The sequence below is a fragment of the Eretmochelys imbricata genome, chromosome 8, assembly GCF_965152235.1.
Source record: "Eretmochelys imbricata isolate rEreImb1 chromosome 8, rEreImb1.hap1, whole genome shotgun sequence".
Lineage (NCBI taxonomy): Eukaryota > Metazoa > Chordata > Testudines > Cheloniidae > Eretmochelys > Eretmochelys imbricata.
In genome coordinates, this window is record NC_135579.1 from 21017114 (window position 1) to 21037355 (window position 20242).

The 20242-nt window shown below is 47.8% G+C and overlaps 1 protein-coding gene across 1 annotated transcript in view; it reads right to left on the bottom strand.

Moving 5' to 3' along the window:
* SH3PXD2B (SH3 and PX domains 2B) overlaps positions 1-20242 on the bottom strand; it is a 119818-nt gene that overhangs the window by 7102 nt on the left and 92474 nt on the right. Inside the window, exons 6-12 of the mRNA XM_077825029.1 lie at positions 18022-18047; positions 8532-8666; positions 6760-6864; positions 4155-4272; positions 1976-2202; positions 1140-1189; positions 352-477 (exon numbers count right to left, since the gene is read on the bottom strand). Of these exons, the coding sequence (XP_077681155.1) occupies positions 352-477; positions 1140-1189; positions 1976-2202; positions 4155-4272; positions 6760-6864; positions 8532-8666; positions 18022-18047 (787 nt within the window). The remainder of the gene's footprint in view (positions 1-351; positions 478-1139; positions 1190-1975; positions 2203-4154; positions 4273-6759; positions 6865-8531; positions 8667-18021; positions 18048-20242) is intronic.

The window sequence follows — 20242 nt, forward strand, 5'->3', positions numbered from 1 at the left end:
TGGGTCAGACCAAAGGTCCATCTTGCCCAGTATCCTGTCTTCCGACAGTGGCCAATGCCAGGTGCCCCAGAGGGAATGGACAGAACAAGCGATCATCAAGTGATCCATCCCGTCACCCATTCCCAGCTTCTAACAAACAGAGGCTAGGGACACCATCCCTGCCCTTTCTGGCTAATAGCTATCGATGGACCTATCCTCCATTAACTTTTCTAGTTCTTTTTTGAACCTCACCCATGAAAAATCTCAATGGGGGTTGATGAGAGGGTGATCCCAGACTCACTCCCAGTGAACTGAATGGGTGACTCGGAGGAGAAGTGAGAAGGAGGGAGGGAAGATGGCATGTAGTCTCACCTCCACTTTCATTCCTGCCTGGAAGCTGATGCCGTCGGGGATGGTGGTCTGGAAGTCAGCAATGGTGTAATATTCTTCTTCCACTTGGGGAGGGATGGGAGGTTTAGGCAGGTTCAAACCACGTGGCTATTGCAATAAAAAACAATCATTCAGCTCATCTCTCGGAAGATGCATTCGAACACTTGCATGGATGGCTCTCAGTGGCTAACTAGACAGAGAGAAGCACGCTGCCAGACAGCATCACTGGGTAACCCACTTGGCACACAGCGCACCCTCATAGACATAGCTACTTACCCTGTCTTCAGGCTGGACACAAAATCGTCCAGTTTGCTTTCAATGGCACATCCGACCCAGCTACTAGTCCTGTAGGCTTGCCAGCCCCAGGGAAAGGGGGCGAGTTTGCAATCTAACTGTGGCAAGTCTGTAACCCGCGGGATGAACATTTTATTCAATCCAAACATCCCCTTGACTTAAAAAACAAAGCAACTAAGTTTTGCTTAGAGAATAAATACAACCAGATGAAGTTTATGGCTGCAGGAAGGCCCAGCCCCTGCATTAGATCCATCTGCACGCAACAGAGCCATTGCACATGGAGAGATTCCAAGCAGGGAACATGAAGGAACCAGAGCTCCCTTCTGAGAGCATTCTCCCATCTCTTCTGCCCCAGAAGCTTCATTCTCCTGGATCCAGAGCCAAGGGAGATACAAATGTCTCTGGCAGAGGGACTTTTCCCCTGGGGAGGTGGCAGTGATGGCCAGTGGGACAGCTGGGTCCAGGAGGACACTTACTATAGTGAGATCTCGGCGAGGAGGGGGCCTCTGCCTCATCTTTGGCGACTCTGTGGAGAAACAATTCCAGATTTCATTGAGGTTCGAGGCGCAGCGTCAACATGTTCTCAAAAGGACACATTTCAGAGGAGAGCAGCAACAAACCCCACATCCAAACCTTATGCCCTTCCCTTCCCACAGAGTGCAGCTAGGCTGCCCCCCTGCTCCTCATTTCTCCTAAAGCAAACTGAGTCAGACAGAGCCTTATCTGTTCAGGAACTACAGGGACCTAAAGCCTTTCCAGCACACCCAGCCCTTTGCAGAGATGCCAGGGGAGCCCAGCCAGAAGCAAAAGCCACAGTGCACAAGTGGCCATGCATGGGAGGGGGAAGCTGGGTGGCATATTAGTGCACTTGTCTTACCGATGTAGAAACCTGCATTCAAACCCGATTCCAGTGATTAACCTTGCAGGGATGATCCAGAAGCACCCACCCACTCACAGCTACCAAGGGGGGATGAGATGTGCCTCATTCATGAGAAGGAGAAAGGGAAGACTTGGTGGAGGGGGAGCAGAACCCATGTTGGCTTCTGCCCCATTAGAGAGATCTAAAGATCTCAGGTAACTACACAAAATGATCCTCACTGGCTCCCAGGCCAGTCTCCCTGATCTTCACTAAGAGCCTCGTTCTTAACACAGTCATGTCCAGACATAGTGAAAAACCACCCAGTGCCCAGGAGCCCTCGGAAGGGCAGCTGGCTTCCTCCCCTGCGCCCGGCTGCACTGTTCAGCAACACAGCCACGCTGGAGGAGCTGCACCAAACACCCAACCTTTAGAATCTCCCCACTGCCCACTTACTGCGTCGAATGTCAGCCTGTGGTAATGGTCGGCCATCAAACCTCCCCTCTCTTTGGTTGTTGGGCCCGTCCTTCTCTCGGCCCGTCGAGTTCTGCTGCCGGGGAACGCCATCCAGATCCAGGGCACATGAGTGGGTGGATGAGCCAGATCCCAATTTCTGTGTAAACATCTCTCCAGTTCCTTTCTTCAGATAGGATGCCGGGGCCCAGCCCTCTTGACCCTGATACCTGTAACAACAGGATCCTTCCTTCAGCCTCATCAGCTGGGGCTCGTGCCAGCACCAACCTCTCTTACTTCAGCACCTCCCTACACCTCAGAGCTCTGCCTGCTCCAGTGAGCCAACCCATACATATGCCCAACTACATTTGGGCGAGGGAGTGGCTGGGCCCAGGGATCAGTGATGAGTCACAGAGACATACAGTGCTAGCTGGCAGATCCCATAGGTGCTGACCAAGACCTGTCCACACAGGCCTCTGTGTGAAATGAGCTGGTTTGGTTTCAGTCCATGTTTCCAGGGGCCAGGTGTCCACATCACAGAAAGCTCCACCCCTGACTGGCTCCCCTTTGCAGGCAGACTCAGCATAGGGATCTGGGACTAAGTGGGCAATGAAATCGCCTCTCCTCTCTCCCCTTCAGGAATTGCTCAGATCTGGAGTGAGGCAAAGTGGCAGGGCAGCGTCGGGGGAAACTGAACAGCCGCTGCTGCCCATTAGGTACCTGCTCTTTGATTTAAAACACAGGCATTCAGTGTGCAGGGCTGTCTGGCTCCTTTCCCTGCACTAAATTCACACAAAGTCTGGTGGAGAACCCAACCCCCTCGCTCTGATTGAAAAAGCCATACCCAAGGATCTCACGCCAAGCTCAGGAGACCTCTCCCCGCTGGCTGGGGGTGAAGTCATAGGGCTCAGATGGCACCAGATGCTGAGCTTGTAATTGTCTTGGGCTTTTCACAGCAGCTTTTCCCAGTTTAAGAAATCAACGTGCATTCTTTTGGCCTGGCTGCTGCCAACTCCACAGGTTCAGTGCAAGGTTAAGAAAACCAAGGCGTCTCCCACCCAACTCTGCACGTGCTCGTTGCTAGCCTGCAAACAACCGCCCAGCCTCTGAGACTAAATGAGCCTTAGCCCTGGATGCTCAGAGATTTTTGGCCTGTGAAACAGGCTGAGGACAGCAGGTCTGGCCTGGATGACAACGTTTCAAGAAAAGCCCCATAATACAGTCAGAGGATCTAGCCTGCATAGGTGGCCCTCATACAGGACATATGTACAGTCACCAGCACACTGGCATTTCCATGACAATGATGCATGCAGTAAGATTAAGGGGCTGATATAGGTCTCCCCCATGCTGTTGAGGTATCACCGTGGTGTCATTGCTTCCCCCAACACAATTAAAACACAGCTCACCCTTGCATCAAGATGGGACTGATCTGTGTTTTAACCATGTGCCTGAGCTGTGCTAGGGCATGACCTTAGCAGGGCTGTAGTGGTTTGGGAATGAAGTAAGACCAGGGTTCAGTCCTACCTGCACTGCAACAGCAAACCACGTTGATTGGGGTCATATAAGACTTGGACAGATACATTAGACAGAGAAAGTCAGGCAAGAAGACAGAGCTGTGTCAGAGATCATCACATACCAAGGTCCTCTGACACACACAATAGCTTCTACAGTGTAGAAGTACCCTTAACCACCACCCTTTTCCCTTTCCAAAAAAACCAGGCAGAACAAGGCTGCCACATTGGCATCTCTTCCTGCTTGCTCTACTGTTAGTGCCTTTGGCATTGTAGCAGCAGCAGTAATACTGTGCATTTACCTGACACTTTTCTGAAGTGCTCTGAGATCTAGGGATGAAAGATGGGCAAGGATCATGATCTTGGCACCCATTTTACAACTTGGATAACCAGAACCCCAGACCACACAGTGAGTCAGTGGCAGGGCTGGGAAGAGAACCCAGAGGCACCAACTCCCAGTCTTGCTCTCCCATCTACTAGCCCGTGCTGTTTCCCTAATACACTGAGCTAGAGGATACCACCCCCTAGGATTTGGGAGGAAGCCCCCCTCAGACACACACCTTAAAAAGATTGTTCAGATTATTCCTCCCACACACTCAAGCCCTCCCCCCCCCCACCTTTGTATAAACACCACCTGCACTCTGTGAGAATAGCAAGAGGGAGAAAGGTACCTGATTTTCCACCAGCCCTCAAGGTTTTTCTGGATCACCTCTACCACAGCCCCTTTGTCTAGGTTCATTTCATCCTCATCTCTAGCGGTATATGGGTAAATGACCGTGTACTTCTCCTCTGTTAAGTACAAACACAGTGTCATAAATGGCTTATTTTAGGAAAACCAAAATTCATTAGAACAGGAGCCACACTAAGAGTGCACGCCTACACACGCACGCACACTCATTTGGAACAGACTTGTCGGTAAAATACATTTCTAAATGCCGATGGATTTGCTTTGAAATGTACAAGCGCACACCAGTTCACCAACACACTGGGCAGGGCCATAGAGTCCCAGTCTGCATTCCACATGGGAGGACAGACCTGGCCCAGGCAAGGTTGGCTTAGCACTCTGAACAGTTCCCATTTTCGTTCAGGCTTGTGTCCTCTGTTATTTTTAAAGCCTCAAGGATTCACCCCACCCCTTGCTGCCTTGAATCCTTACATTACAACCACTATTTCTTCTAGACCAGCAGAATTGGACATGGCCCCTTTCAGAAACCCAGCTCTCTTGCCACTCCTTTAGCCCACAGCTAACCTGGAGATTGTGCTTCAGGGTGTCCATTGCTTTAATCTAAATTTTCCCACCACTCTATCCACCACACAGCGCCATGATGCTGTGTTAACCATAGTTCAGAAAGGGGGCACCATGGAACAATAATTAAAAAGCACATATAGAAATAACTTCTCATGCAGAGATCTCAAATCCCTCTCCAAAGGTAGGTCTGTACTAACACACCCTTTTACAGAGGAGGAACTCGAGCACAGAGTGGGGAAGTGACTTTGCCAAGGTCACACAATGAGTGAGATGCAGAGCTGGGAACAGATTCCTAGTCTGGTGCCCTATCTCCTGGACTGAGTGACTGTGGGCAGGCATATGGTGGTCTTATTTCTAACGGGGAAGGAGATGCAAGGACAAAACAACCTGTTAGCAACGCTCACTTTGCAAACAAGATGCTGTTAGATCAACCAGCTGTTCCTTATTTTCTTATCTCCCTCACCTTGTCCCTGCTTTTGAGGGGCAAACCCATGCAGGGCTTGCACTTAGCCGGTTATGGAATAAGATGCAGACCACCTGGGGAAAAACTCAAAACTCAGAGATGCTGCAGCGTCATGTTTCTCCACCCTACAGTTTTCCCGCCTCTGAATCCCTGGACCAGAACTGCCCACTGGAGAGCTGGAAGCTCATTTTCCATATGACTCTCCACCCGCTCTGCATGCTGAGTCAAAGCTAAGAAATGTCCTGTCAATCCAGGAGCTCTGAGCTAAGCCCTCACCTCCTAACCCCCCGCTGAAGTGCTAAGATCCAGGTTCACAGCCCAGTGTATAAGCTCTGCAAACATATGATATCAGGGAGCAGAAACTCCAGCCTTCAGGCCCAGAATAGATAGGCCTTTACCCAGTGAGCTAAAGGAGTAGCCAGCAGAGGGACGGATTATTGATGTGAGCAGGTTTGACAATACAGCCAGCAGGAGGCAGCAATGCACACAGGCACCAGTGGAATGCAGAAGGGCTGGCACCAGCAGAGTTCACCACATGCCAGGCATACAAATACCACAGGCTGCAGCGCATGCAGACAGACACAGGCAAGGCTCCAAGCACAGAACAAAGGCAGCGGAAAAAGTCTCTATAGCATCCACCTTGACCCCATCCACTGGTGTACAAGTCCCCAAGGGTCCGACGGCGGCCAACATGCCTGGGCAGAGACCAGTATCTCCAAGGGACTGGGAGGAGCACGTCAGGGAAGCAGGAGAGGGACAAAAGAGGACGTAAGGAGGCAGCACCAGACCTTGTAGTCTCGCCCGTAGGAAGAAGACAGGGATGACACCATGGAGCTGTCAGATTGTCCTCATCTGGGTTTCAGGTCACTGGTCCTCCCCACGCGACCCCCTCCCCAGGCTGTGGGGTAAACCTAACTGTGGACCTAAATTAAGCCCAGACTTCTTGGAGCTCAAGCTCCTAGAGAGGTCAGGATGTGTTGTATGGGAGCATGGGGCACGTCTGAGTTACCTTAAATAAAGCTTGTACTCTCGTTATTCCAACAGCATGTGCCACTGTATTCTCCTTTCTCCTGCCTGCCCCACCCACCCAACTCTCTAATAAGGGGAAGGCCACAGCTCATGTGAAATAGGAGAGGCAAGGCCCCCGCCCCCACCCAGGACCTGCTGTTCTTACTAATAGCAAGTGAACAACTACACAGATACAGGGATCCAAATTAGGGCTTGTGGCTCCCCCAAGGTTGCAGGACTGGGTGTTCTGGGGAGGTGATACACACAGCCCCTTTTGCGGCAGAAGGGGAACGGCAGGCCACTCGTTCAAACCCATCAGCACCCAACTTCTCTGCCAGTGGCACTAGCACAGCTGGCTGCAGTTCTCATCTTGACTCCTGGTGGGAAGATAGGGAGATTAAGGCCAGGCCTTGTTAAATGACCCGATCCAAGGTCACTTGTAGGTTTGTTGCCCTGGGCTCCACCGTGCTAAATGGAAAAGGTCTAAGCAGCCCAGGAAGTCCCAGGCATACTTGGATAGAGTGGTGGATCAGCTCTTCTCAAACTGGCTTCTTACCTTCTTCGGGCTGCATTGAGAATTCATCCTGGACACCATCCTGAGCTTCCAGGCATGTAGCTGGGACCCAGCCTTGCTCATCAGATGTGCTCACAAACCACCAGCCTGAAAACAAGCAGCAGACCCTTTAGCTGGGGGCATCCTTTTGAACATGCTCCCACAACCACCAGCTGACAACTGTTCTCTCCAACCAGTCAGGAGTCCGCTCAACCATGCTCCTTGCCTGGTCTGTATGCAACAGGCTGGAAGGTGGGTCTACACCTGGGTGAATCCACAGCAACAGGGCAAACAGCTGCACGAGCAGCACGAACCACCTTACAGGAATTTACAGTTTGAAGGGAAAGTGGTCAGGCTTTAAAAGACCACAGTCCGTCCCATGTGTCACTAACAGCAGCAAAGATTCTTAAAATGGAACGGATTTTAACATCTAATTTACTTTTCCTCTTTATACTGTTTGCTTTCTTTCTGAATTTCCCTCAGCTTAATATCCAAGCCCAGTCTAACTAGCAGAGATGAATGAATCTGGCTGCAAATAAAATAAAAAAAATAATCCACTGGCTCCCACCACTTGTGCATTCATGAAAACAGCCAATTTTAAAGACTATCTGTGGAAAGCAAATTCAGAACTCAAACATGAGTATTCTCACTGGAAACCTAACTATCCAGAGGTCACAAACAGGACCATGACCGTGTCCAATCAAAATGAATCAACCCCGCTCCATTATCAAACACACAAGCCATTTGTTGAGGGAATAATCTAAAGACCAAACATTTCACAGGAAAATTTGAAGGGAAAAATCAGCAGTTGCTCATGTACAATCTGCTAACAGAAAAGTAGGGCTGAAATCGTGTGTGTGTGTGTGTGAGATACATACATATATATTTGACTCTGATAATTAGTTTAACTTTTGCTGTAATGTCCTCTTTCTGGTTCTCAAAAATTAGGAGCTAATACAATTAATCTTCTTGTGTTTGTGTTTCCAGAATGTTAAAATTCAAAGCAAAAGCTATTTTCTGATTTCTTTGTTAAATCCATGAAGTAATTTCTATGACATCTGTAAGCTAATTCTCTTTTCGAACAAATTCCCAAAACTAGGCCTAAAGCACTCACATAGTCCCTTCCAAGTAATTAAGGATGTGCTTCACTTGAAGCATGTGGGTTGTTCTGTTAACTTCAGAGGGGCTCCCCCTGTGCTGAAGTGCCTTGCTGCACTAGCGTTTCATTCTCCATTCCACCCCCGTCCTTTTCAGCAGAGGTCACCAACAAGGGAGCCAACTCTGGGGGTGATTTTTGTCATGTGGACACATGGGCCAAGATATTTGGAAATAGGAGCCTAAAATTAGGCTCTTAAATCTAGTTAGGCTCCTAAATAAGTGGCTCAAATCTCAGATGTGCTGAGCACCCACAAGTCCAACAGAGGTCAACTGAATCTGCTGGGTGCTCAGCACTGTGGATAATCTGGCCCATAATTTAGGGGCCTATATCTTGACCATGTCCACAAAGAACAGCCATTTCACACAGGCCCCCAACAGCCTTCAGATGGCAACACTAGCAGTCACTGCTGACGTGGGCAAGCTGAGAGGACAGCCTTAGGAGACCCCTTGGAGGTGTCCAGAGGCCAGTTGGCTCAAGGTATTTTTATTTCCATGACGACTCTCTAGGACTATCACCCACTGTGCTGGGGACCCTGCTCTGTGAGGGATGAGGTGGATTCAAAACCATTTTTTTAAGGCCACGTGTCTGGGTCCACAGACACTTGGGCTCTCCTTACCTGATTCATTCTTCTCAATGATATCCACCACCTGACCCACGCATAAGCTGATCTCAGAGCTCTCCTGCTTCTGGTAATCTGCCACCACCACATACTGCTCCAGGACCATGGGATCTACCGATGCCAAGTCACCGCCTACATGTGGGGAACAAAACACAATCTGTGCACCCAGTCACCATGGCTCATGACAACACATATCACCAACCTGCTCCATGGCTACTGCTGGCCTGCAAGAAGCTACAGGAGCAGGGCATCATTTGGACCCCAGCGTGAGGAAGGTGAATCAAACAGAGCGAAGAAGAGGAGAAAATGAGTGGCCAGGTGAGATCAGTGCAGCCAGGTGAGGCCTCTTAACCTGCTCCCCACCTCCTGCCTGCACTCCAGAGATGCACAAGCATTCCCACCACCATAGATGCAAACAGCTGCCTGGTCTCCTCTGGTATTGACGTAATTGCAGGAAAAACCAAGGGAGGCTTTAACTAGTGCATGGATTTGTGATGGACAGGAGACCCCCCTCCCCTGGTTCCAAAGAACTGAGAATCACCCTGAACCTCAACCCAAACTTTTTGGAAGTTGGGCAAAGCTTAAGAGAACAAAGTAACTTAAAAATCTGGTTATTTTCTCACTGCTGCTGCCTATCCTGGTTCCAGGCAGAAATGCCAAAATATCCCAAGAGAGGCTGTTCTGATCAGGGGCTCCCGTCTATTTCTGCACACTTACAGGCCAAGATTTTCAAAAGTGACTAGTGGTTCTGGGGGGCCAAGTTGAAACATCCCTCAAAAGGCTGAATTTTCAGAAAGTGCTGAGCATCTGCCCTCTGAAAATCAGGCCCCTCTGAAGTGCCTCAGGGTTGGTTACCCAAACTCACAACTCACTTTTAGAAGTCTTGACCTAGGGGTTTGGACATGGCAACTTCACGAGCATTCACAGGACAAAACAGACCCTCCCCTTCCTTTGCCTTACTGCCTAACCCTATATATTTCAGAAACTGTCTCTTGTCTCTCCCCATTAAAATCCCTTCTCAGATTCAGTCTCCTGGTTTGCTTTTCACCACTAGCCCCCACTGCCAAGTTCTGCCCTCTGCCTGCAGTATATTCTTATTTAAAATACACATAAATAACCAAAGACAATGCAAGGAAAGCAACTCACTGACAGAGAAAAGGAAAGGGGGAAAAGTATTTCCCCTCCTCTATGTCTCACTCTGCCCATTCCCACCCAACTCCTTTCCCATTGCCGCCCCCCCCCCCTTGTGATGTCATGCATGAGTAGCGTTCTCATTTAGGGCCTGATCTATGCACATAGCTGCTAAAGGACTCACTCATTGAAGGCTTACAGGATTGGTCCTTTACATCAGAAACTTCATGGGCAGGGAGGGACTCTGTTGCCTTGTATGTTTGTAAAACACCATGCACTTCTGTGGTTCAAATGAAAATCAACCTGAGGCTTAGTGCCTTTCAACTCTCCATGCAGGACAGGGAAAACGCAGCCAAATGTGACCAGAATGTGTAGAGAGCGTAAGGCCTGCAGGAGAGTTTGCACTACGCCCTACTAATGCCCTGAACATTGTTAGCCAGTATAACTTGCACCCTGCGGCAGGGTCTCTGCTGCTGATCTTCATGGCCTTTGGCCAAAGTAAAATATGTGGAGTTATTTCCTGTGGTAACTACATCTGGCACTACAGGAGCTCTGAGCTTGCACTTCTGGAGGATGAAGCTTAAGCAAACAGGGATTTTTAAAAACCCCAAGAATTCAGCTGGCCTTGCAGTTTAACACGTGCCTGCTTGCTCATGTTCCAAAGCATCTTCCTGCTCTGCTGGACATGGGACAAGTACAGACAGGATAAAGAGAGAGCACAATGCTCACTATGGTAAGAAGGGTCCTGCCAGCTACAGAATGGAATATTAATACAAGTTACAACCAAAAGAACTAAAACCAAAATCCTCCATGTCCACTCCCTGCAGAAAGACAAAGGCAGAAAAGTTTTGGCCTTGCTCAGAATATCCTCAGCCTGTAGGGGGCAGTATAGACTAAGATGCGTTGAGCTTATGCTCAAATAAATTGGTTAGTCTCTAAGGTGCCACTAGTACGCCTTTTCTTTTTGCGAATACAGACTAACACGGCTGCTACTCTGAAATGAGTCTGTCCAGCAGATGGAGGCTGGAATGCATCATGTGGGGGAAAAAATGTAACTAGAATTGGCAAGAGCGTGCAAGGCTATATTGATTTTTTAAACACTTTTCATTTATTAAAATGCTCTGGATACAGATCCACTGCCATTGCTTGGTATTTATTACCAGTGCAACTCCTTCTGTGGAACGTGTGTTTGGTGCAAATCAGCTTTGATTTCCATTTGGAAATGGAATTCTACTAACTCAGTTTGTCCTTATATATCATAAAATTCTACCCACCCACATAAATGGCACAGCTGTTTGCCTGTGTGTTATCTGAGTGGAGACAGTTCTAACGAGTGAGACACTGTGGTCGAGAGAACTGAAAAAAAGGAGCCAAGCGAGGAGCTCCCAAATGCTACTCCTGGTTCTGCCAGAGACTCATTTTGCAGCCTCAGGCAAATCATTTAACCTCTCTGTGTCTCAGCTTCCCCACCTGTAAGATAATACTTCCTATCTCTCTGGGATGTGGTGGGGATTAACTAATATTTTCCAACTGCTCTGGAAATGGAACTGTGCCACCTAAGTGTTGTTTACTATAGCTGGAGTGTTGCTAAAAGCAGGGGTCTTGTCACAGAATTTAGATTGAGCTTGCTGAGGGGCTTTGCATATGTTCCAGCTATTGTCCTCAAGTTTCAGATGAAAGACCCCTCCAGAGGCATAAATCCTAGCCGCCCATTGCCTCAGTAGAATGGCTATGACATTACAAGGAGATAGGATGACCATCTGCAAATCTCAGCAGGGTGTGTATCCCCATGAAGAAAAGGAATTCTGTAAGAAGTGAAGGTCATGATTAAGAGTATTGGGATGAAATGCCACAGAAATATTCAGGCTGCATATCAGGAAAAGGATCCTACTCCTAAGACCAGTTAGTCTGGAATTACCTCCCAAGGGAAGTGACGGGAGAACCACCACTTGAGAAGTTTAAAACTGAACACAATAAACAGCCTGGAGAATACCCTCCAGGGAGAACATACTGTAGGGAACAATCCTGCGATAGCCAAAGCTGGAGGGCGGAGGTGGAGATAGTCTAGTCTATCCCAAATTTTTGGGAGGCTATGATCACTAGGCAAGCAACTCCTCAGTGCCAGGTTCTTAACATGTAAAGCCTGCTCTGGGAAGCCACTGCTATAACAGAAGTTTAAATGGAAGATGTATTTTTTAGGACGGTCCTATTCGAAGGCACAAAGGGCAATTTTCCATGTGTCATACTCTAAACAGCTATCTGCAGTGTTCCAGGTGAGCAGTGCCGTGCAGAGGTTCAGTTACTGTTAATTAGAGCTTCCTCCATGTCAAAAACGGGAGGCAGTTGTCAGGGTGAGTTAAAAATAACCCTCCAAAGTAAACTGAGTGTGCTTTGAGTTCTGGACCCATGTCCTCTCCTGCTCTGACTGCTCCTTTGAAGGGTTTCTGCTTTAAACCGAACAGAGGATTTACTCAGCCAATGAGGACCGACACACAGGAGAGGGAAGAACACTGCTTCCCCAGACATAATTACATCCGTTGTTCTGGGGCTATTTGCAGCTTCAACAGGCAATTCTGGCACCTGCACCACACCTATTAAACCAGCAACAGAAAGCAGTAAACAGCTACTGGCGGAAGAGGTAGGAGTTAATTCCAGAAGCTCCTTCTCTTGGGATAATTATCCACAACCACAAAAATACAATGTTGAGTTAACAATAAAATGGCTAAGGTTGGCTCAATAAAATGGATCAGAAATAACCGTGCAGCAGATCTATGGTTTAAGATGGGGGAGCAGTACCCAGAGGTGTGTGCCTGGGGAGAAAGTTTAAGGTAAGTTCTATGAAAAAGAACTGTGGGCCAAATAATTGTAACAAGGAATGAAGAGACCTTCCAAGTGCTGCATGAACAGCCTCCAGTGCACCTACTGCCACAAGCATGTGGTCCAATAAGGCGGTGCTCACTGGGTCAACAGGCCCTGATCTAGAGCTCAGTGAAGTCTTTGGATCAGTCTTTGGATCAGGTGCTCACAGCCTAGGGACTGCTAAATGGGTAGGTTCACTCCAGTGACAGGCCACCAATAACCAGACACAGCACCATTTACTGTAAGAGTGACAAAACAACCTCAAAAGCAGTGGCGGTTCAGTTCAGTTGGACGTTTGGACACTTACCCAAAGCACTGAAGCCTGCCAACACAGGCTGGAAGTTTCATGAGAACAGGCTTGCTAGAGCAGTGGTTTACAAACTTTTTTCTGTTGACTCGGCTGAAGAAAATTGTTGATGCCCACGACCCAATGGATCTGGGGACGAGGGGTTTGGGATGTGGGAGGGGCTCACGGCTGGGGCAGAGAGTCAGGGCTCTCTGAGCTCGGGGTGTACACTCTGGGGTGGGGCCAGGGATGAGGGATTTGGTGTGTAGGAATGGGCTCCGGGTTTGGGGGCAGGCTCAGGGCTGGGGCAGGGTATTGGGGCGCGGGGTTACCTCGGATGGCTGCCGGTCAGCTGCGCAGCCAGGATGCAGAGGCAGGCTTCCTGCCTGTCCTGGCACTGCGGACCATGCTGCGCTCCGGAAGCAGCCAGCAGCAGGTCCAGCTCCTAGGCAGAGGTGCGCAAGCGGCTCCACGCAGCTCTCGCCCGCAGGCACTGCCCCTCCCCCCACCACCCTCCCAGCTCCCACTGGCTGGAGTGTGAAGCCAGGGCTCGGGGTGGCGTGCAGAGCACGATGGTCCCCCCACTTAGGAGCCAGACCTGCTGTTGGCCACTTCCGGGGCGCAGTGCGGTGTCAGAACAGGTAGGGACTAGCCTGCCTTAGCCGGGCAGCACCACCGACAGAACTTTTAACAGACTGGTCGGCGATGCTGACCACAGCTGTGGCAACCCAGTGCCTTACATTCCACGACCCAGTACTGGGTTGCAACCCACAGTTTGAAAACCACTGTGCTAGAGAGATTTCCAACCCATTCCCGTTTTGGCCCTGAGATGTCATAACAGAGAACCGAGCCTATCTCATGGTGTTTTGACACTTTCATCTCCAAATGGAAACAGGAAACAAAAAAGGGAAAATAGGCATTTTTGCTAAACACTTTCGCCTGCTCCCCTGCAAAAAACCTTTGGCTTGACTTTGTGCAACTGTTATTTCATCTGTTCCACTGGTTTTCTGGCCTGTGTTATGCAGGTTAGACTAGATGGTAACAGAGGTCCCTTCTTACTTTAAATATCTATGAGTCTATGAATGTCATGGTTATTGCAGTGATGATTTTTTTCTGCTCTTGTGCAGAGAACATGCTGAAGTGCAAGCCCCTCCTTGCTGCCTCTCATTTGTTCAGCGACTTCCTCAGGGCTGGAAATGATTAAAAAAAAAATCATATGGAATTGCCATTTATCAATAGACTTGAAAGGTCTCCACTGTGGACATTCCAGGGCTTGGCTTGTTCTTCCCTTCTGCCGCCCTTTGTCTGTCTTGCCTATTGAGATGGAAGCTCTTCAGGTAGGGACTGTCTCTTCCTCTGTTTGTACAGCGCCTAGCACAATGATGTCCTGATCTTGGTTGGGATCTCTAGGCAGTATTGTAATACAATAACACGTAGTACAATTAAAGAGACATGACCAGGTTAAGAATAATTTAAAAATAAAACCAACATCCAAATGTCCTTATCTATGTTACTAGACCTTTGAGAATCTGGTAGATGAGTTCCACCGTGTTTCTGCATGCGCGCACGTGTGTGTGTTATACATATATATGTCATTTTCACTTTTGGATTCTCAAGCACTAGCCCACTGCCGCAGTGTGTGTGTTGTACACACCTTAGAGGTGAATGTGTATTTATTTTAATATTTTCTATTGGAAGATTTAAAAAAATAGTGTGTGGGGGGGGAGGGGGGGAGGGTTTGTAAAACAGTTTAAACACAAACAAATTAGGGACAAAATCAGACTTCGGAGTCCTCCTGTGCCCCCCAGCATCTAGCCTGACCTCCAGAAGCACACAGGCCATCGAACAGATTTTCAAAGGGGCTATAATGTACAGTGCCCAACTCTCATTGACTTTTAATGGGAATTGAGCAACTCACTCCTTTCATTCTTCACCAAATAGGGTTAAGGGGATTTAGCACATTACCCATGGCCATTTAAAAGCACATTTGTTTATATCCACGAAAATCCAGTTTATAAACATGGATTGTTCCTGCCACTGGCCCTGGAGTGATTGTTCTTCTTAATGTTACCTTAAAGGGCAGCTGACACCTCTTGACTATCCTCAGAGAAATACGCAATTGGAAAACAATTCTATCCCGGAGAATTTGTTACCAGCAGCTTGTTGTTAGTTCCTTAGGGACAATGTGCATTAAAGCAACACTTTTGTTTCTTGCTGTGTGTGGAGTCAGGCTCAGCATAGGAAAGGGATAAACAGCAAGAGCTAATGGACCTGAGGAGCAAAGATCTTTAAAATAATGATCCCTTAAAGAGAGAAAAGGGAAGGGCCCATCCCCTGCTAGAAGATGTAAGGTATCAACTATCGTCTCTGAAAAGAATCTTGCCATGAGGCATCCCCAGGCCTTAAAGTTACATTTACACAAGCATCTTTCCCCTGCTTGTTACAGTACATTACCTAAGAGCCCTCAGGCCTTCAGAATGAGGGTGGAATTCTGTCCGCATGGGTGCAGTCAGAGTTCTCCTACTGTAGCAGAGTTTGGCTGTGATCCAGCAGGTGCCACAGCAAACAACCAGTAGCTTCCCCTCCAGGTGCACAGCAAGTATCATTCAAGAGGTTAATGATGACTATAAGACCACTGCCTCTCTAATCCTTTCACCATAATGGCATTGCCTATAAACCTGGCCTGCTGGTGGGTTTGCAGCAGCAGGTGGAGCAAATCTGCTAATGCAGCTAACTGAAAAGCCTTTGGCAGCTCGGACAGACATGGACTCTAAGGTGGCTGCTGTGACTCTGCCCTCAGGGAATATTCAACCACAGAAACACTCCCTGCACCCCCAGCCCCAACTCCAGATATCGTCCTCGACTCTCACTGGGTCCGTGGGACTAAGGGCATGTCTACAAAACACCTGGAGGTATCATTTCCAGCTTGGGTCGATGTACACACACTAGCTTTGAGTGAGCAAGTGTGCTAAAATTAGCAGCGTAGACATGGCAGTGTGGGTGGTGGCTCAGGCTAGCCACCTGAGTCCTCTGGACCGGATTGTACTTGGCAGCTAGCCCATTGCCACCATGGCTACGCTGCTATTTTTAGCACACTCTCTCGATCAAAGCTACCCAAGACCATAAGGTTCCCTCTGCCCCGTCCAGGTGGGTTGAGGTGAAATAACAATATATTGATTCCACACTGCATACAAATACCCTCCCCTCCCGCATTTAGCTGCCAGCTGCTCTCACTCAGTCCTACAAAAGGATTTCATGAGACCGAGAGGCTCACCAGCTTTAGCAAAAGAAAAAGAGAAACCACAGTTTCAGCCTACACTTGTCCCCAACACCACTGGGGCACGTTCTGTGCTCTCTCACCTACCACTCAAAGGACCACCTAAGCTTACACCACAACCTTATGCTTTCCGCAGCTAATCTCCGTGCAGACTTTGCTCTTGTCCCATTGTTTTGCCACAGGAGACTCAGCCACGGCCTGACACTAAAGAGCAGTGGAAGGCTCCTGCAGTTGGCACCTGAGAGTTGTATAAGCCATGGCATAGGGTCCGGTTTAGAGAGCTGCACCTAGTGGCAGTGAGAGCCAGAGAAAAGAGGAACCACCATCCAACAGTGCTCTGCTATATAGCTAAAATCCTACTAGGCAATACACCAGATAACACCAAGGGCACGATGTGCCCCAAGAACAAAGAAAACCCTGTCTTCTCAGGGGGCCATTGTTCTCTCTGCCATCACGTGGTAGGGCAATATTTGACTGGAAAGTTCTTAATAGTCCTCCAGAAGCTTTGTTCAGACCAACTGATGGTGGGAACTTTCCAAAACGGCACAAGCTATAGATGTACCAAGAGACAGAAAAGAAGGATAAAGGAATAATAGATATCAGCACCAAAGCCCAGAATCAATGGTAGGTACCTGATGAGAAAGACACCGTGAAGTCTTGTGTTGGAGGGATGCCCTTCAGAGCCAAAGAGAACACAGAAGATGGAGCTAAGACTTTGGGTGTGTGTACACAGCTCTGTCAACACATCCAATATATCACACGCCCAGGCCAATTCTCCAGGAGCAGGGATTGACTGACACCTGCAGCTCCACATTTCCAGCCCAAAACAAAGCTTCTGCCCTCTGCCTGAAGACCTTTAGGATAGTCCCTCCAATCTGCACAGACTGTACTGAGCTACTCAGATCTAGTAGTCAGGGCTCAACAGAAGACTCTTGTATGGGCCTTTTCATCCCGAGTGGACAGTCACAAAACCCAGTGGATGTTCTTTTCCCAGCCCCTCATCAATCCCTCAAGTCAACCAGCAACAAAACAGAGCTGTGGGGTGTGAGATAGCTTCTTGCAAGGGGCCCCTGATTTCCCCACACAGAAACAGCCGGTGTCGCCCAGCAGAAAGGCAAAGCAAGAGCAAAGCCCAAGCGGGGAGTGGCTGTTACTACCTCTCTGAAGGAAAGAAGCCGTTCTCTGGATAAACCCTAATGAAGGAACAAAATGGTGGAGAAAGAAAGCATGAGGGAAGGGGAAATAAACATGGAGGTGAAGGTGATGGTGGAAATGTTAGATCAACAACAAACAATCCTGTAGCCTTGAAGAAGTGGAGAGCAATACACTCCAGCTATGCTCCGTCTGCCCTCCTAACTGCCCCAGCACATCCCTATGCTGAGGTCTGCAAGGGGTAATGGAAGAGGGTTGTTCCACTGTCCCCATGTCACCAGAGGATTCCCTCTGCCCCTTATATGTAGTACACTCTAGAAGGGCAGGGGAAGTCCATCATATTTGGAGGCCCCTATATACCTGCAGAGACACCATACAGGAGGCAGAGAAGAGTCTAGAATTGGAGCTCACAATGGTTTGCCGTGAAACACATGGATGGGCTGCCGGGAAATCAGCCTCCTGTTCACACTCATCCCTTGCCCAATCTTGCCCACCAGCATCTGGGGTGAAGCAGTAACCAAGTTAGGGAGCAGAGGAAGGGAAAGATCCAAGCAGAGAGGCTTGCTCCACTTCTGTGACTCCAGAGGGAGCTTCTGAGATGATGACTGCCAACCTCTCTCCCACCACTTATTGGTGCTGCAGCTGATCGATGGATGTGTACAAGCTGATGTTATGGACTCTTCCCCCCACCCTCCAAAACTTGTACTGCGTGGACAGGTTACAATGGCAGCAAGACAAAAGGAAGGAGATGCTGAAATTAAAGAAGAAAAAATTGTCCTTACCAGACTTCTTCTTTCCATTGGGTTCCCTGAAAAGAAGAGAAAAGGGGAAGATCAGCAAAGAAAGGGGATACAGTGAGCCATCTAACTTTGAGATAACACATATCAGTGTGGTTTAGTGGTTAGAGCAGAGGCCTTGAGACAGGACCCAGGGTTCTATCCCTTGCTTTGCCACTGACTCACCATGTGACCAGCTGCTTGTCCGATGGAGGATGCCCAGCATGATCAGCCTTTCAAACAGCTGTTTCTCCCACTGATGTGCATTCCTTTACAGGAGCCTTTTTACACAGTGAAGTTCAGTTCTTGAAAGGTTCCCCACTTGCCCTCCCTAGCTGCCTGGCCTGGGAACCAAAGTTCTGACATGGTGGCTTGGAGAAACAGGACAGGAACTAGTGTTGGTTTGACCAAGACATTTCTAGCAGAGGGGGCCCAGCTTGTACGCTAGCAGTAATCCAATGTGATTTTAACACAAACATAAGCTCCTGCTGAACATGAAACACTACTGTGAAGACATCTGGAGACTCACAGATTCTCAGGGCAGAAAGAACCATTGTAATCATAGTCTGACCTCCTGTGTAACACAGGCCATAGAACTTCCCCCAAATAACTCCTAGAGCAGATCTTTTACAAAAACATCCAATCATGATTTAAAAATTGCCAGTGACATAGAATCCACCACAACCCTTGGCAAGTTATTCTAATAGTTAATTATTCTCACTGTTAAAAAGGTACACCTTATTTCTAGTCTGAATTTAACTAACTTCAACTTCCAGCCATTGGATCATGTTATACCTTTCTCTGCTAGACTGAAGAACCCATTATTAAATATTTGTTCCCAGTGTAGGTACTTATAGATCATAATCCAATCGCCCTTAACAATCTCTTTCTTAAACTAAATAGATTGAGCTCCTTGAGCCTATCACCATAAGGCAGGTTTTCTAATCCTTTAATCATTCATGTGGCTCTTATCCGAACTGTCTCCAATTTATAAGCATCCTACTTAAATCGGGGGGAGGGCGCAAGAAGTAGGCACAGTATTCCAGCAGCGGTCACACGGATCCAAATGCAGGGGTAAAATAACCTCTCCACTCCTACATGAGATTCTTCCATTTACGTATCCAAGAAAGGCATTAGCCCTTTTGGCCACAATATTGCATTGGGAGCAGAGGTTCAGTTGATTATCCAGCATGAGCCCCCAAACCTTTTTCAGAATCATTGCTTCCCAACAAAGCCCCCCATCCTGTAATTATGGCCTACATTCCTTGATCCTAGATGTATACATTTACATTTAGCCATATTACAATACTTATTGCTTGCTTGTGCCCAGTTAACCAAACGATCCAGATCATTCTGAATCAGTGACCTGTCCTCTTCATTGTTTACCATTGCCCCAATTTGTGCATCATCTGCAAACTCTGTCAACTTTATCAGTGATGATTTTATGTTTTCTTCCAGGTCACTGATAAAAATGTTAAATAGTGTAGGGCCAAGAACAGTTCCAGACAGGACCCCACTAGAAACACATTGGCTCGATGATTGTTCCGCATTTACAATTGTATTTTGAGACCTTTTTAATCCACTTAATATGTGCCATATTAATTTTATCTCATTCTAGTTTTTTAAATCAAAATGTTATGCAGTACCAAATGAAACACCTTACAGAAATCTAAATATTTTAAATCAACACTGTTACCGTTATCAAACAAAATTGTAATCTCATTTAAAAAAATTAAGTTAGTTTGATAGAATCTATATTCCATAAACCTATATTGATTGACATTAATTATATTACCCTCTTTTAATTCTTTATTAATCAGGTCCTGTATCAGCGCTCCATTATCTTGCCTGGAATTAATGTCAGGACAACAGGCCTATCTATAATTATGCAGGTCACCCCCACTAAATATTGGCACAACACTAGCTTTTTTCCAGTCTTTTGGAACTACCCCAGTGTTCCACGACTTACTGAAAATCAACATTAATGGAAAAAAGAAAAGGAGTACTTGTGGCACCTTAGAGACTAACAAATTTATTTGAGCATAAGCTTTCGTGAGCTACAGCTCACTTCATCGGATGCATTCAAGTTTCTCTGCCAGCTTCGAGCTCTTGGATGCAAGTTATCTGGACCTGCTGATTTAAAAATCTCTAACTCTAGTAGCTGCTGTTTAACATCCCCCTGAGATACCAGTGGAATGGAAAGAGTGTTATCATCATATGACGAAAC